The sequence below is a fragment of the Zootoca vivipara genome, chromosome 15, assembly GCF_963506605.1.
Source record: "Zootoca vivipara chromosome 15, rZooViv1.1, whole genome shotgun sequence".
In the NCBI taxonomy this organism is placed as follows: domain Eukaryota; kingdom Metazoa; phylum Chordata; class Lepidosauria; order Squamata; family Lacertidae; genus Zootoca; species Zootoca vivipara.
Window position 1 is genome coordinate 30601810 of NC_083290.1, and position 17399 is coordinate 30619208.

Consider the following 17399-nt stretch of genomic DNA (forward strand, 5'->3'; position numbering starts at 1 on the left):
AACAATCGAGTGACACTATTGGGTCAATACCAGGGAATGCTGTCTGATAATCTTTCCTCACCTTGCAGCGGCCTTTAGAGAGACCAGGACCCAGATCTCCACTCAGCCACAAAACCTATTGGATTACTTCTGATCACTCTGTCTCAGCCTAACAACTTTGCAGTGTTGGTGGAAGGACTAAAGGGGGTGGGGGCTCCATATGCAGCATCCTCAACTGCAGAAGAGCAGAAATACTGTAAAATAAACAAATATAATCTAAGCTGCCTACCTCTTCACCTCCATCTCCTCCTGGTGAAAGCTCAGGCCAGCTGTCTTTCTTTGCCAGTGTTCTGCTCTGCACTTGCTCTCCTTCTGCCTGCCTATTTTGAATGAAGAACACCTGACCCTCGATTGCACTCTGGAGTACCCCTGCCTTAAAGCCTGCAGCTCCTGGCCTAGGCCTCGTCTCAGCTTCCGCAGCCCCTTCCTGAGGAATGTAAAGCTCCATGTTCAGGCCAGTGACAAACCCTTCAGAGCCACTTTGCTGTTGCTTGTGCAGTTCAGGTACAGTCAGCTCTGCTCCTCTGGACCTCTTCACCATATGGACCATATGCTGATAAAACTTCTGATCCTCTGTGTAGCACTCGCTTTCCGATCGGTCATTAGGGATGCTCTGTGGTTGGGTATGGGAAGCTTCCAAGAAAGTTCTTTTGGCAACAGCCAGAAGGCCCATGGGGCGGTCAGATCCATGAGTGCTCTGTAGGTCCCAGGAGAAGTTGTCAACTTCTCCCAAGATCTCAGAATCAAGATGTTCAGCCAAACTGCTTGTCACACTGCCGCCACCACTGCCGCCACCACCACCAGAGTGCAGCCTCTCACCATGTTTCCTTTCACCCCTGAGCTGAACTGACAAACCTGCAGCAGCCAGCAGAGGACTAGCCTCCCCACCCGTTCCAGTCCCTGCTCCCAGCCCAAAGGCAGAAGTCTGCTGCTGGGTGCCCCCTCTTCCACTCATGCTGAGCTCTGTGGCATGACACTGTTCTTGGAATTTCCTTCCCTTTCTGCTCTCCTTCACTTTAGAGAAAGGCCTTGGGTCGTTCTGCAGAGAATGGATGTTACCTTCTTCCATGATGTTGGGCTCGTATGTCTCACCAGCCAACACAAGGGAAACAGCAGCAGGAGGAAACCGCTGAATTTCCCTTTCAATTGTATGCAAGAATCCTCTGTCCCGTCCTATGCAGCTGAAAGGCCCAATCACCCGCTCTCCGGGTGAAGAATCAGGTGACTGGCAGAGGCCACCTTCTTCCATGTAACTATTCTCTTGGTCCTTGCCTAGGATGTCACCCTCCAAGAACAGGTTTCTCACCTTCGTTGCCTCCAGGGCTAGCACAGTCCCATCACCAGTGGGTTCCTTCAGTGCTTGGAAAAGTGGCACAGCAATCTTGGAGCCATCTAAATCAGGTTCCGAATCTGAAAAAACACAAGCAGCTGTACTTCTGATTTCTGCTGTCACATCTTGGCATGACTGGTCTGGTTTGCTAGAAGATGAAGCTCTTCCAAGAATCTTCTCCACGTCTGCTAGGATCTGGCGAGTCCGTGGGGTTGACTTGGCTGGCAGAATAGGTTGCAGCTTACTAGGGACAGGACCCGAGTGCAGCCGGGGTGGGTCACTTGGATCAGGAGACATCCCTGAAGCCTTTCCTTTGCGGTTCTTCAGGAAGAGTTCATTCCTTGTCATGAAGCTGCCCTGCTGCTCCAGCTCAGGACTTGCTTGGCCTGATGACAGGACAGGGGATGACACTCTATAAAAGGATGTTGAAGGAAGAATCCCCGGCTCTGACTGCGTCTCCTAAGCAGACAAAGGCCATTAAGCAGACTTACAGATTGGTATAATTTGTACAGATGCCGGTCTTTCTCCCTAGGACAGAGTCTGCCAAGGAAGACAAGTTACCCATGGCAGAATTGTCAATAATATGACTCTTCCTGCATATCCTCCCCCTGCACTTCAGCTGCCCCAAATGTGGTTGATCTTCAGAGATCTTCACAGAAACCAGCTGTTCTTACTGACAGCCTAGTTGTTTCCAACCGGGACTCCCCAATCAGCTGCAATGGCAAACCAGGATGGGGTGGAGGAGATCATCACATGCAACTGCTACAGTGTGGACTATGGGAGAAAACATGCTGTAGTCAATTGTGACTTAACCACTGAATGTCTGGCAGAAAATACACAAAAATACAGATAGGATCCTAAGGAAGTCTAGGCTAGCAGCTTTCTGATAGCCATCTTCACTCACAAGGGCAGAAACTTAAGAAAAAGGTGCCCTGTTGAGCCCTGAGCTCAAAAACAATTTATTTGCTCAGCTATGTTTGAAAAGATGCAGACAAAACAAGCCATGTTTTGACTAGGGTGGGTGGCAGTGGTACCTTAGCAGCTGCCTTACAGCTGGCCTTGACTACTGACCCACACCTCCTGTGCTGAAGTAGTGCCAGAAGTCTAGATGAAACTCAGCTTGCAGAGAGGGGGTTGCATAGGGTCAAAACAGATAGATTAAAATACCTCCATATTCCCAAAGTATCCCTGTACCTTTGATCTCTATGCTGACCTCTATCAGTTTAGACCAGGCATCCCCAAACTGTGGCCCTCCAGATGTTTTGGCCTACAACTCCCATAATCCCTAGCTAACAGGACCAGTGCTCGGGGAATTGTAGTCCAAAACATCTGGAGGGCCGAAGTTTGGGGATGCCTGGTTTAGATTGATATGTCTTAGGCTGCATCCTCCTCCCAACTTCCATCTCTTTCTTACAACCTCAAGATGAGAGGTCATCTTGGAAATGTCCTCTGAAAACAAAGGAGCAAGCTTAGAACAAGAAGCATTTTGATCCAAGTTATGTACTTCCTATAAGACACAGCTTTGTTATTTTCTTACTTTAGAAGTAACTCGCTATGTGTGATTGCAACAGGTAAAGTCTACTCTCTAGCCAAATTCACAAGCCACACTCTGCACAGCAATAGTCCAAGCCACTAGTACCCGGGTTCAAATCCTCATTCAGCCAAGAAGCTCAGTGTGACCTTGGGACAGTTAATTTAACTCAGCCTAATCTACCTTGTGGGGCTGCAGCGAGGGTAAAGGGGAGGCAGAGGTTGTGTGTACACCATCCTGAGCTCCTTTAAGGAAGAGTGGAATAAAATTAATAACAATGACACTTAAAGACTAAATCCCTCTTCTTGTGCTGGAAATAAGGTGGCCCTCTTTTAACTTGGACAGGCACCAATTACAGAGAAAAGATACAGGGATGGGAGAGAAGCAGGAACAGCAGGAAACATGCAAGAAGTCTGCATTTCCTCTAACACCCAGTTCCATCCGGCCCTGTATCCAACTAAGGTACTCACAACTGGATGTTTCAGCAGGTCTTTTTCTTTTTTCTCTTTCTTCTCTTTCTTCTCCTTTTTCTTCTTCTTCTCTTTCTTCTTGAGACCTCCCTGATCCAGGAGCTTCTCCCTCTCCTGGACCACAAGCTGTCGGTAGCGCTCATCACATGGATGTTCCCACGTTGACTGACCATTGGCAAAGTTGAAGTAATAGATGTCCCCTGTGATATCTTGGCTGAAGATGGACATGGAATCTAAGCAGCCGCATATACATGCATACATGTGTGTGCACGCATAGATACATAGGCTCAAGAATATCCTTGCCTTCCTAATCTGAAGGGACTGCCAAGGCCCCCCAAACCCGCTAATAATTCGGAAGCGGCCCTTCCTATGTCAGAGGCAAGTGAAATGGTAAGAAAAGCTAGATGTGAATAGTTGCCTTTGAGCCTCTCAATGTAATGGTTATTCTTCCCAAGGAAGAATATGTGGTGTGATTACACTTTTATCAGGAAGGTACAAAGCAGCTAGTACAGTGTTTGGAAGGATTATGCTCTAGAAATGTAGCCAGAAAACAGATTTGTTTGAAAGGGTGCTCATGGCTTAGGGTAATCAGTACAGTCCATATTGGAGAAATTTGAGCATCATCCCTTCCCAACACCTACCTGAGCCACCACCCAGATGCACATTATAGAAACATATCACAACTGTAGAAACTCAGCTATGATTCCCCGTTAGCCTGTGTGTAGTCTGTGGGTGAAATCAGGTCTACACAAAGCAGAACAACTAAACAGAACGGTACTCTGTACTTCAAACAGCAGAGAGGGGTGATTGTTGTTTTTCAGATTGTCCCCTCACATAAAGTCTCACTGTTAAAAAAGAAAGAAAGATCTACCAAAGGAAGGAAACAGGCTAAGTTTTAACCTTGCTCTGTGGTGCACACACACTATTTGCACATACACTATTTTTTACACTCACAGATTGAGGGCTTTGGGGGTCTTTATGCCACATAGATGAACATAAACAAAAATGACAACCTCCTCCCACGTTCTGACATCTCATTCTGCAACATATACAGACTGGGCCTTAATTCCACTGCTGAAATAAATATTGCTCTTCACCATTCCAAGCCTAACATTAGCTTGGATCAAGTCACACCTGCTTTAGCAGGCTTTGCGGAGTGTGACATGAGCCAGCCAAGATGCAGGGGCAGGGGCAGGGGCAGGGGCAGGGGCGGGGGGGGGGGGGGGAAGAGCAGCATTGGGATGGATGGCCTGATGGGCAGCTCTGCCTTACCAAGGTTTCCATTCAGTAGGCAAAGGGGCCACAATGCCTTCTCGGGCCAGCCACATCAGCTCTGGCTCGACCTCCGGGTCGATCCCAATCACTCGAGCAAACTCATTGATTTCTGCGGAAGAGAAAAGAAGCATCAGGCCGGCCAGGCTGACAGCCGTGCTCAGGAGCTACCTAGGGCCACCCTTCTCCATCACCACCTGGAGGTGAGCCATCCTGCTCCTGTCTGGAGCCACAGGCCCCTCTCCAGGTGCTCTGCTCTCCTTCATTAGGGCCCCCTGAGGGTAAGGCTACTGGTGCTGTCGCTCACCTTGCTCGCTGGGGATGTAGGTTTCATCGTAGTCCTCTTCCAGAATGAGCTGGTCGCCGATCCGTATTGCAGGTCCAGCCATGGCCACCCCCGGAGCGGAGTCTGCTTACACCTGCAAGGCACCACCCGGAAGGAAAGAAGGAAGACACCGTCTGCCAGCGCAAGGAAGGCGGGCAAGCGGGCCACCCTCCCACCGAGCCCACTAGTCAGAGAGCGGCCCTGCTTCCCGCCTTAGCAAGGCACCGGGCCGTCCCCTCCTGCCCACCCTCATCCTCATCCTCGCTGCCCGCTTGGGGGCCCTCAGGGCCGGGCTGCCCAGGAACGAAAAGTAGGCAGAGGCGAGCTCCTTCGCCCGCGCCGCGGACAGAGAGGAGCCGCCTACGAGAGTGGCCCTGCAGCGCCTTCCCCGCCCCACGAAGCGCCCGCCCCCGCTGCGTCCCCCCATCTCACCCCGCTCCGGTGCGGGGCCTCAGCGCGAACGCCGGGCCCAGGCAACCAGGCGCGCGGCTCTCCAGTTGCCATGGCTACCCAGGGCCGTTGCACCGCGCCGGCCCGGCCGGATTCACTTCCGGCATCCAACCTTGGCAACAAGGCCGCTCGGCGCTCCATTGGCCGAAAAGGAGCACGGGAAGGGCCGCCGATCCCTGCAGGGCCTTGTGGGAGTTGTAGTCTCTGGGACCAGCAAAGCGACGCCGCGAGACGTCAGAGAGAGATGGGGGGGGGAGAGAAGTTGCTCTGATCTCTGAGGGAGATCTGATTCAGGGCTAATTAGGTGCCTCCGTTCTCCGAGCTGATTCAAGGTTTGTAGTAATTGCAGCTGCGGCCTATCCGGCTAATTAGCGTCAGCCGAGAGATCACAAGAGGCACCCATTACTTCTGCTTGGTACAGAAGCTTGTGGCAAAGCAGCAGCAGCGCCAGGTCGTAATTAAAAACAAACCCTAACGCTAAGTAGGCTCATTAGTTCTCCCCCTTATTAGAGTGCCTAATGAGACCCGGCCCGCCCTATTTCTATTTTAAGCACCTGCAGTCTGGTTCCATCCCGATTCAAAGTGAAGCCCATCCCTTTGGTACATGTCCGGTTTGTCTCAAAATATTGCACGCTCCTGAAACCAACAACAACAACATATTTATACCCCGCCCATCTGGCTGGGTTTCTCTGGCCAGTCTGGGCGGCTTCCAACAAAAGATTAAAAAGAGGATGCCCCCCCCCTCTATTCTCATGCCTATTCTCTCCTCACCCCTGCCTACTCCTCACCCCTGCCAACAGGTACTTCCCAGGGGTGCCAACTTGAATAAAATATTGTGGGGCACCTGCATAATCGATCACATGGCACTGTGCACACACTCCACTTGAATGACAGTGCCCATCAACTTTGGGGGAGGGGGTGATCCAGCTTCTGTAAATATTTTATTGGCTCCTATGCTACTTCCCTTCTGTTTCTCCTGGATCTTCTCTTCCGTCACCCTCCGAGTCCCTATAACTTAGGTCCAGGTCAGTAGCCCTCAAGATTTGGTGGCACTTCAAATTTCCAGCATGGGTGATGGTGATGGCAGCTGTGGTTCAACAAGACAGGCTACCCCCATCACCGTAGTGAAGGCAAAGCGTGTGCAGTTGAACTGACCGCAAATTCTTTCCCTGCCTACCACATGCTGCTTTCATTTCTCCCTCTGCTGTCTTATGGTATGTTGCTGGCCTCTCATAACTCTTCTTTGCAAAATGCCCTACACAGAGATGGTGCTACGTAAATAAAAAGGGCAGGGTTGGATGGAGTTAGGCTAAGGTGAGCATTCAGAGTCACTCTGCATACGCCTTGGGGTGTAAGTGTTGGGTGTCTTGGGCTCTGGCGCACACTCTGGCAGTGGAACCACTGATGCTCTGCCTGAGTGCAGAAGGCAGCTGCTACTGTCTTCTCCACAGATGGCTCCTTTTTACTTCCTTCTCCTCTTACTCCTTCAGTCTTTCTCTCTGATCTTCAACCCTCAGAATCCTCTCCATTGCTCTCAGACTTACAACAGTTCCTGAGGGCCAAAGAGGGCATCCCACAAAGAGATACAGTGCAGAAGGTTGCAGAAGCTTATACAGTATATTATGAGTCACAAACATGCAGGCTGTGGATTTGGCAAAGGCGGGCACGGTTTTAATATAAGAGGACAATGAACACCTTGGAATCACTTATTCCTTACTATTTATTTATTTTAAAATCGTATACCGTCCTATTCTAACAGGTCTCAGGGCAGTTCACAGGATACAATCACGATATAAAACCACACAATACATAACCAAAACAAAAACAAGAACATCTGGCATGTGTCACGTGGCTTGTACTCATCAAATGCACCTGTGCAAAAGAAGCTTTCAGCTGAAATGCAGGCGATTTGTGGAAGCAGGTATTTTCCTGTGCTATTTTGGGATGTAACATCTAATCAGTTGCTCTAAACCTGTTGGGAAGAGGCTGCAGTTATACTATTATGCCACCAAACGGCAGCAGTGAGAAAACAGAAGCTGTAGTTACACTTGATTTCTTACTCTTATTTTCCCAGTCTTAAGTTTTCGCCATGTATCCCCAACAATTTGCATTTCATTAAAGAGTCCTCATGAATTCTCACCAGCATTTTAGTGCATATATATTCTAATATACACATTTTATATGAAGTTTTCCCCAGTGCTGTTTTGTAAGAACTTTCACCCTAATATAATGCAATTTAGTATGTTATTTTCACTGATGAATACATTTTAATGCACACTTCCCCTTAATATACACACTTTCGTCTGTCTGTTTTGGTTAGAGAGAACTGCAGATTTCATTCATGTGGTTTCTTGACTCTCATTCGACATAACAACTTCCAAAGTGCAATGAGTGCTGAGTAGTCATTAAAATATTTCACTGATGGGGGTAAGTTTATTGATGAAACCAACTGGATCCAAGGGGCCATTGTAGCAAATGTTTTCCCTGCCTAAGTCTACCGCCGTTTCCTCTTTCTGCAGGGTTGGCTTTCCAGAAGTTATTGGTCAACTCTCCTCATCCCCAGCCAGCATAATCAATAAAGTATGATGGGTGTTGTAGTCCAGCAATAGCTGGAGGGCCGCAGTGGGTCAACTGCACTGGTTCTATTGAATCATCTGAATATAAGCCACACTTTTCCTCCAAATTCCAACCATGAAAAGTTAAAGTGCGGCTTAGATTCGTGACCTTACAAAAGTTGGCTTTTACGATATCCCTGCTGAAACAGACATACGGTAAAATGGACTGGATGTGAGTGCCTGCAGAATTTTAAGGGAGCGGCTTATATTTGGGTATTGCCTTTTTCTTCTTCTCCCCCTTGAACTTTAAAGGTGTGGCTTATATTTGGGTGTGGCTTATATTTGGGCCAGTACGCTCAGCATTAAAACTCACCCAAGCATGAGAACCCTTGCTAGCGGGCAGATAATGCTGAATACAATCCACTACAAAAAGGATAATCTGAGCCAACTCTTTAAGTATTTTGTTTAAATGTTTTCCTCCTAGTTCTAGAGGGTTAAAGGTTCCATCTCTAAGTGCAGAGAATCCAAAACCTAATGTAGCAGCTGCATTTACTGCTCTGACAGTTAATACTTTTGACAGGAAAAAGGCCATCTGGGTTTAAATACACGCAGAATGTTTTCAGGCGGAATTGAAGAAAAAGATTTCATGTAGCGGCCTATGTCTGTGTAAAACTACACTGAAAAATACGAGAAGGCCAGGGCTTCAGTCCACCAGGGAACGCCGTTATGAATGAACCTAGCTATTAAAGCAACACAATTTAAAATAACCCAAGCATTCTGTTCGGAGAACTAAGTTGATCCAACCGGCAAAATGGTTATTAACAATGATAAGCACTGGTCAGGAGCACTGGATGGGGGAACTGAAGCAGGCTATCCCCAAGGAAAACATAGGGAATATTATTCCTATCCCGGCAAAAGAAGAAGAAGAAGAAGAAGAAGAAGAAGAAGAAGAAGAAGAAGAAGAAGAAGAAGAAGAAGAAGAAGAAGAAGAAGAAGAAGAAGAAGAGAACCGTTTTTAAAAAAACCTAAATGGAAGCAACTCTTGTTGAAAACTATAGTGGATTATAGCATCTTCTCAAAGCATATGCTAGGCTTAAAACAAGGAGACCACCAGTAAATTTAAAACCCAGTAGCAGATGGCATTGGGGAGTGGGTGTTGCGGCACTTACCTGACCTCCCAACACCTGAGTCTCTGCTGTACCATGGCATAAAAGCATGGGAAATATGTCACTTGATGAGTTTTCCTTGTACTCGATGCCCACCTAGTTGCTTCAGCAAAGGTTAATAGGCCAAGTGACCTTCAATATTTGTCTGCTTTTCTTGCCCCTAAGCTGTCCATATGCAATCGCCTTTCCTCCCCCTTCATCTTCAAAGTGAACTTAGAATGGTATGTGCCAACTCATCAGTCAACCTCTGTTCAAAGATGTCTCCATTACAAGCCTTTGTGGTCAGCCCTTCAGATACCAGGCCTCCTTGCTATTCCTTTTATTGTGAGGCCAGCTCCATATAAGATTACATTTACCCCCCCCCCTTCAGATAATACGTATCCATGTGCATTATAAAATATATATTGTGCTTTATTGTTCTTCAAAGAGATTTGGAAGACAAGATCTAAGCTCTTGCACAGGAAAAGTCATGAACTGCAGGAACAAAGGAGCCCTGTGCCTCATAAATGAAAGGCATTAACAGAGAAAGGTTTGATCTTTCTTCATCTTGCAGTCCTTTCATAAACTCCCATGCTGAAGGTTGATGATGAATCTTAGAGGTTACAACATGTTGGGTTTCCCCAAGGGCAAAGCATGCTTGAGTCTGGAGAACATGTATTTCCAATAGTATAATGGAGACTCTTTGAGTTTTCAGTACAATATTACTATTATTTATTCAATTAGTGTCCTGCCATTCCTCCCAAAGGAGCCCAGCGAAACAAACACATCAATAAAAATACATTTTTTAAAAAAAAAATTAAAAGCTACAGGCTAACCAGTAGGACAGTCCAACCCAAGTTGTTTTAAGTGCCATTGGTGTCTTTTAATTGGTAAGGAAGCATTAATATGCACGCTTGTGTATTTCCCTTTTTATTTTGTTGGTGGGTGGACACTTTTGAGTATTAGTGACAGCATTTAGCATTGTCGCTGAAGCTGTGACAAATCCCCAATAGCGAACGATGAGTGACAAAGGGCTAAGCAGAGGACTGCAAGTACGCAGCCTGCAAGGGGACCACTGTGATGTATTTTAGTATTTCACTTGCAGTTTTGAAATGCAAGGAAGTCACAGATCTGCAAGTAACAAAATCCAATTCCTTACAACCATATGAAGCCATTTCCATCTCTGCTTGCCATCCCTTTGTTGCTCAGCCAACCTATAATGTCCCACAGAGTGTACCCCAAGCGTGATAGCCTTCAGTGGGCTAATTTTTCTAAGTGGCAAGCTGATATTTCTGTATAAAAAGAACATCTGCAGGGGAACTGCCATTAAGTGTCGGTGAATTATGGTTCCAGCTTATGCATCACTTGAGTGCTACAATCACCTTAATGTTTTCCCCTCTTTCCTCTTAATGAAGTTTTGACTAATTGCTTCCGTATGATTGGCACCCCAGGAGACTGACAGGAAAGCAGTAAACCTTTTGCCATCATATTTTATTTTTTAAAAACAAACAAATTAGAGAGTGGCAGCTGCTAGTGGAGAGGGTGAGAGGAGTAGGTGAAAAGGGTTAGTGGGTGAGGGTTAGAGAAAACTACTCCCCCCCCTTTGGTAGATTTACAGGAAGCAAAACACATACCAATATATAAATTTTAGAAAGCAGCAAGATTGAATGTGGCTGCACAAAGCAGTGTTCCCCCTTTCTTCCCACCCAGGGTGGCTCTGCCCTCGGAGCCGGTGTGACACACAGGGGTGGACCTTGGCAGCCACAGCCTCTCCTCCTCCTTGCTTGCTCTCCAGCAGCTGCTATGAGCTGCGCAAGGGAGGAGGCCATCAGTGGAGGCCATGGGAACGGGATGCTCTCTTGCAGCCACCAATGCTCAGAACAAGCACCTGTTCTTCCTCCTCTCTGAGCTCGTCACTGGCAGGGGAAATAGGGACATTCCAAGATCATATCAGAAACCAGGATGGCTTTCATAATTCTGGGGCTGTCCCTGGAAAAGCGGGACATTTGGAGGGTATGCTTACCTGGACCAAGCTTTCTGCCTGCAATCCGAACATCTCTCCTGTTGATCATGGCCATGTGCAAGGAAACACTGCAGCTTTTAGGCCATCAGCAGCCTGATAGCCTTACACAGTCCCATTGGTACAAGGTGCCAGATTAATGGACCTGTAACCTGTGGCATTGTGCTGGAACTTTCATTGGTACAACCAGCCCACAAGGTACTATAACTGCAGATGTAGGGAAAGCAGGCCTTGAAACTGTATAAGATCTGGGACATGATTAATGTCATAACAGCCACTGGGATAAAGGAACCAGCAAGTAGAAAAGGGAGTTTTTTTTCCACCACCACAAAAAACTTGATTTTCTAAAAACCTCTTCTGAGGAAGGGAGATACCGGTATTATTCAGAAGAGCTTAGCTGCCATCTAGTGGAATATCTATGCAATATAATGATGTTCAATGTAGGATATTTTAACAGACATTAAATGAACAAAACTCTAACCACGCTGGCCGGGATCTCTCCGCCTCCTCTTCTTCTTTTGAATTTTATTTATAAATTACAAAAAATTACAAATTTAATACAAAACACATACAGTACTTCCAATTAATATTCAGTTACCATTTGACTTTACGGTTTCTCCATAATTTCTAATATTGCTGCATATTATAATTATTCTATGCCCTGTCCTTTCTGTTTATTCCCAAATATATACTTAACCGCTGTTTTTCATTCAAACCCTACTTGTGTTTTTACATGTTTACAATGACTCTTTAAATATTCTACAAAAGGTTTCCAGTCCTCCTTAAAAACTGCCTCTTCTTGGTCTCTAATTTTCACATTTAGATTTGCCAATTTGGCATATTCTATCAATTTAACTGCCACTCTTCTTTTGTAGGTATAGCCTTGTCTCCTTATTTTTGTGCATATAATTGTTAAGATCTCTTATTTGCAAGTAGGACCCTGGCAGAGACACATGCCCGACTGGCATGTTCTCTCCTTCCTAGGCAATTGTTCGAGAGCTTCAAAAGCATTCTTCCTGCCCGAACATCACAGCGACTAATGCCAACTGACATCAGCACTCTTCACGGATCCTCAGAGTTTGCGCAATTGCATAACAGAACTCAGTAGCACAGCATTTGGCTAATCTACATTTATTTACATATAAGCACACACGGAGCACTGCAACATGGCTCCCTCTCTCTCTAGCATCAGGCAGCAAAGAGAAAGAACAAAGGGCAATAGTCCCACTTCAGGAACACAGGAACACAAACATCCTGCCTTCGTCACTTCCCACTGTGGAATGAAAACATATACACTGGTACCTCGACAACCGAACGACTCAACTTCCGAAGGTTTTGACTTCCGAAGTCGACAACCCCAGAAGTCTTTTCGCCGCGTGAAAGCTCAACAATCCTGTTGAGTAGATCACTGCCAGTTTTTTTAAAAAATACTGTGAGTAGATCATAGTCTCTTGGGAGTTGGACGGGCCTGCTGTAGAGGAAAGTGAGGCTTGTCAACCTGGGAAGGTAGCCCATCTAGATCAGGCATCCCCAAACTTCAGCCCTCCAGATGTTTTGGCCTACAACTCCCATGATCCCTAGCTAACAGGACAAGTGGTCAGGGATGATGGGAATTGTAGTCCAAAACATCTGGAGGGCCGAAGTTTGGGGATGCCTGGTTTAGACTGATATGTCTTAGGCTGCATCCTCCTCCCAACTTCCATCTCTTTCTCACAACCTCAAGATGAGAGGTCATCTTGGAAATGTCCTCTGAAAACAAAGGAGCAAGCATAGCTACCTTTGCCTTCTCTAGATTAGATAGTTAGCTTAGAACAAGAAGCATTTTGATCCAAGTAATGTACTTCCTATAAGACACAGCTTTGTTATTTTCTTACTTTAGAAGTAACTCGCTATGTGTGATTGCAACAGGTAAATGATCCCAAACCACTGCCTTGTGGGACATCTTCGGGAGAAGAAAAGGCTAAGGAGTAAACCCTACACAAATTCAGCATGGAGGCCCTAAGGCAGTTGAACGATGCCTTGTACACCCCCTTCCGGGAACTCCTACAGCTAAGCTGATGCCAAAAGCATTGCTCTTCTTTCCTTCGGACCACATCAGTGAGGCTGAGAGATGGGTCTTGTCCTCTGGGCAGTCCAGGACCTCCAGACGCACTGCCCATGCTTGCGTCCTGAGGAGGCCACTTTGGTGCTGCTGATGCGGCAGTTTGACTTCTCCCGCCCTCTCGAGGTGCACTCCATTGTCTCTCGAGATGGGCAGATGTGGACAATAGCAACTCACCATTATTGCTTTATACTTGAATGACTCTTAATACATGTGTATACAACTTTAAATGCAAAAGGACCAGAGCATCACACAGACACCACCGGCTGCCCTTTTGCCAAAGGCACCTGTGCATAAAAAGCTGTTTGCAACTAGTTGAGGGTTAAGGTGAGTGTCACACCTGCAAACTAGCAGGCAGCTGGATGACAACATGTCTGCTCAGCCAACATTTCCCCTCTCCTGCAGTTCTGGAAAAAGCCTTATCTACTTATCTACTTACTTATTTAAGAGATTTTTATCCCACCTTTCAACCCCGTTAGGACCCTCAAGGTGGCTTGCAGTACCGTTTCAAAAAAAAAAATATCCCAACACAATTCTAAAATGTTAAAAATACACCACAGACTGAATAAATAAAAGAGTAGCACAGATGGCAGTTCTGAAAGTTATTGTGGTGCTTCAACTTCAGCTTGAAAGGAAAATTAGCTCAGTGGTAGAGCGTCTGCTTTGCTTGGGGGGGGGGTCACAGCTCCTACCCCAGGCATCTCTAAGTTGGGCTGGGAGAGACTCCTCCCTGCAAAGGAGCTGCCAGTCAGTGTAGACAATACTGTGGCAGGAAGATCAATGGTCTCACTCAGTATAAGGCTGATTCCTACGTTGCAGGTGATGACATTGGCTGGGATCCATTTCATCAGCTACATACCTCCACCCCTCCCCAACAGGTGCGCTGGCCCACAAAGGGTTTGAGCTACAAGGCTGAGGAGTCATGGAGATGCACCAGCAGTAAGCAGCCAGGTACTCATTGCTCTTACCAGTGCTTTTTTTCTGGAGGGACGCAGGGGTATGCATACCCCTAAACATTTTGTGAATCTAAGTTTGGCCTCATTGAGGGGCAGTATTTCAACATGAGTAGGAAAATGAGAATACCCCTAAACATTTTTTAAAGAAAAAAAAGCAGCACTGGCTCTTACAGAGCATCAGTGGCATAGTGTGGGTTGCCAGTGCCCGGGGCAAGACAAACATTGTGTCCTACAAAGCATTTAAAAGTGTACAGTATTGTGGGCGTCCTTTCAGGGTCCCTACTTGTGTTCAGGGCCAACTAAACTTCCCCACCCCCACCCCCACCCCCATGACATGATGATGCTGATGCAGTTTTGCAACTTAAAAAAATAATCATCTTTGTGAATTTTGGAGATAAGATGAAATTATTTCCATCTATATAATATTTGCTTGGACATGTCATCACATTATTGCTCTTGTGTGCATGTGCGACTGGCAGCTGGCCCTCCCTGTCAGTCTCCACACACACACACACACACACAGGGAGGGAAGAGCTCAGGCAGGCCTTCTTACCACGGGAAAGCCCTGTAAAAGAGGGCAACAACACTCCTCCCCATTTCACTGGCACCAAACAGCCTGGATAAAGGGGAAGGGTCCCCAGAATTACTTGCATGCAGTTTCTCCCTGCATGACTCACTCAAAAGCACACCCTGGTTTAGCAGCTGAGCTGAGGGCTGGGCAGCCCAGTCCATTTCACCACTGTCTGGAATGCAGATGTGGATGACCAGCCGTGGGGCTCGATGACAGGGCCATAGCTGCCAAGTTATCCCTTTTTTACAGGGATTTTCCCTTATGCTGAATAGGCTTCCTCGCGAGAAAAGCGAAAACTTGGCAGCTATGGACAGGGCCTGGGCTGGTGGCAGCATTGCCCACATCCAGCCGTTACATCCCCAGAGCAGCTGCTAGGGCTGAGGAAATCGGAGAGGGTGACAGTTTCCTCAACTTTGATTAGGCCAGGCATCCCCAAACTGCGGCCCTCCAGATGTTTTGGCCTACAACTCCCATGATCCCTAGCTAACAGGACCAGTGCTCGGGGAAGATGGGAATTGTAGTCCAAAACATCTGGAGGGCCGAAGTTTGGGGATGTCTGGATTAGGCCGAGCCGGCCTGAGAGGAAGCGAGAGAAGGGAGAACAAAACACCGCTGCATTGGGAAGGCCTGAAAGACTGAGGGGAGGCGTCTGTGGCATGGCTACCACGGCCAGACAGGTGGCAATTCACTTGAACAGAAATGTTCCCTTCTCCACACAAAGACTGCATCACAAGCCGCTTCTCTCCTCTCCCCACAATGCCCACATTTTCCCTTCAAGAGCAGGGGCATTTTACACTGTTAACGGAAAATCTGAGGGCTCCCTTGGACAAAACAACAAGGACACCAGCCAGGAATATCAGAGCTAAACAGCAGCCATTAGGCTTGGTCTTTATTGAAGACTGTCATGACAGGACCCCCACCTGCATCAAGGTGAAGCAAGATGGAGATCCAGAACAAAAAAGAACCTCCACCTTTATCAGTTTTCCCATCACCAAGAAACACCCCCAAAATACATCATTCCTACATCACAGCTATGTAATCAATACCTCACAAAAAGGGAGGGTTTAAGGTATAAATCTGAGCACCTTTGACACCTCTCCTAGTCCTCCTCTCACCCCTCCTAGGTGTGAATTCCTAAACACAAAGAGAAATTAACACTTTCTAAGAGCTGATCACCATAGCTGCCAAGTTTTCCCTTTTCTCGCGAGGAAGCCTATTCAGCATAAGGGAATTTCCCTTTAAAAAAGGGATAACTTGGCAGCTATGCTGATCACTGTCTTTTGTTCGGAGGAGTCTTCCATTGTGAATGAGATGGCTAGCAGTCTGGCACCACCATAGCCGCCAAGTTTTCCCTTTTCTCGCGAGGAAGCCTATTCAGCATGAGGGAAAATCCCTTAAAAAAAGGGATAACTTGGCAGCTATGGGCACCACTGATGGGGAAATGTCCAGTTGGCAGAGTCTCCTGTCTACATGTCTTAAGGCTTAGAGGATTATGGCTCCCAAGTCCCCCTTTCGATAGTCATGTGGAAATGTGTGTTGTGTGATTCAGTGGGGTGGGGGGAAATTCCTACAACAACACCCCACATGATTTCTCTTTCTCTCCTCCCCCTCCTCTCTCCACCACACTTGCCTGCCCATTGAGGCTCCATAGCTTGTCACCAAGCCCCCTTAAACACACCCAACATTCCCCCTACCCTGCACACATAAATATATTTTGTATTTAATTTCTGCAACTCATTTCCTGCCTTTCTTCGTCCTATGCATTCAATAAGTGTTTCAGCGCGTGCAAAAATTCACGGTAAATGCTACATTCACAATATATCGTGTGTTTGAAACATACAGTCTCTCTATTGTTTACAGAAAACGGGGTGCTCTGCAAACTGAGCGGGGGGGGGGGGACAGAGCCCCCTAGCAAAGATAAGAGTGCATCTGCCATTATTATTTTTTTAAAATATAAGGCATCTGATACACGAGGGGGTGGGCAAGCTCACAAAGCTTTGCTAGTATGTCTCCCTCAAATGCAAACTGCAAATCCAGGTTCACACCAGAAGCGAAAAATCTGTTCCGGTTGCATTTAACAACCCCACGCTCTGTGTTTTTGCCCTGAAAGAGTAGCATCTGTCAACATGCTACCACCAGGTGGCAGTAGAACCACATATAAACCAACGATTGTTGCACAGATTTAGATCTTTTTGTTTGTCCAGTCTGCTACCGAAGGAAGTTCTCGCAGACAGTTGACTGGCCCTGCCAAGAATTTCAGGTTAACAGGCTAAGTCAGTTTAATTTTCTTGGGGAAACAGTTGCTGATCAGATAAGGGGCCAGCTGGGCTGGGAGCTGTGAGGTTGGAGCAAAAAGGAACACAGCCTGATAAAGTCCGAGGAAAGATACGAACTCGCGCTCAGAAGCCCTTAAGACACCGTCGCGCCGCGTCCTCCCAGTTACACGAAATCACCTTGTCTCAAAAGGGGCAGAGGCCCTCTTCTGCTTCTGTTGCCCCAGATGGATAGTAAAAAAAGCACACATACCAGTCTCCAGAAGGCTAGTTCTGAAATAAAAGTCCAGAATACTGGTATCCCATGTTTACTTATTGCCAAGTGCAAAGTTTTGCGGATCAGATGCACAAAAACATACGT

General features: G+C 46.9%; 1 protein-coding gene across 7 annotated transcripts in view; it reads right to left on the bottom strand.

Moving 5' to 3' along the window:
• CEP164 (centrosomal protein 164) overlaps positions 1-5521 on the bottom strand; it is a 46860-nt gene extending 41339 nt beyond the window's left edge. For 4 of the 7 annotated variants that reach the window (XR_009556821.1, XR_004693961.2, XR_004693960.2 and 1 more), the window contains exons 1-5: positions 5400-5521; positions 4950-5061; positions 4643-4754; positions 3371-3584; positions 269-1828 (exon numbers count right to left, since the gene is read on the bottom strand). Coding sequence is in view for 1 of the 7 variants with exons in the window: in XM_035138813.2 (XP_034994704.2) it covers positions 269-1828; positions 3371-3584; positions 4643-4754; positions 4950-5031 (1968 nt within the window). In the remaining 6 variants the exon portion in view is untranslated. Of the gene's footprint in view, positions 1-268; positions 1829-3370; positions 4566-4642; positions 4755-4949; positions 5062-5399 lie in introns of those variants that run through there. The other 3 variants (XR_004693965.2, XR_004693966.2, XR_004693964.2) reach the window with 3 other exon arrangements.
• Positions 5522-17399: the final 11878 nt, after the last annotated feature.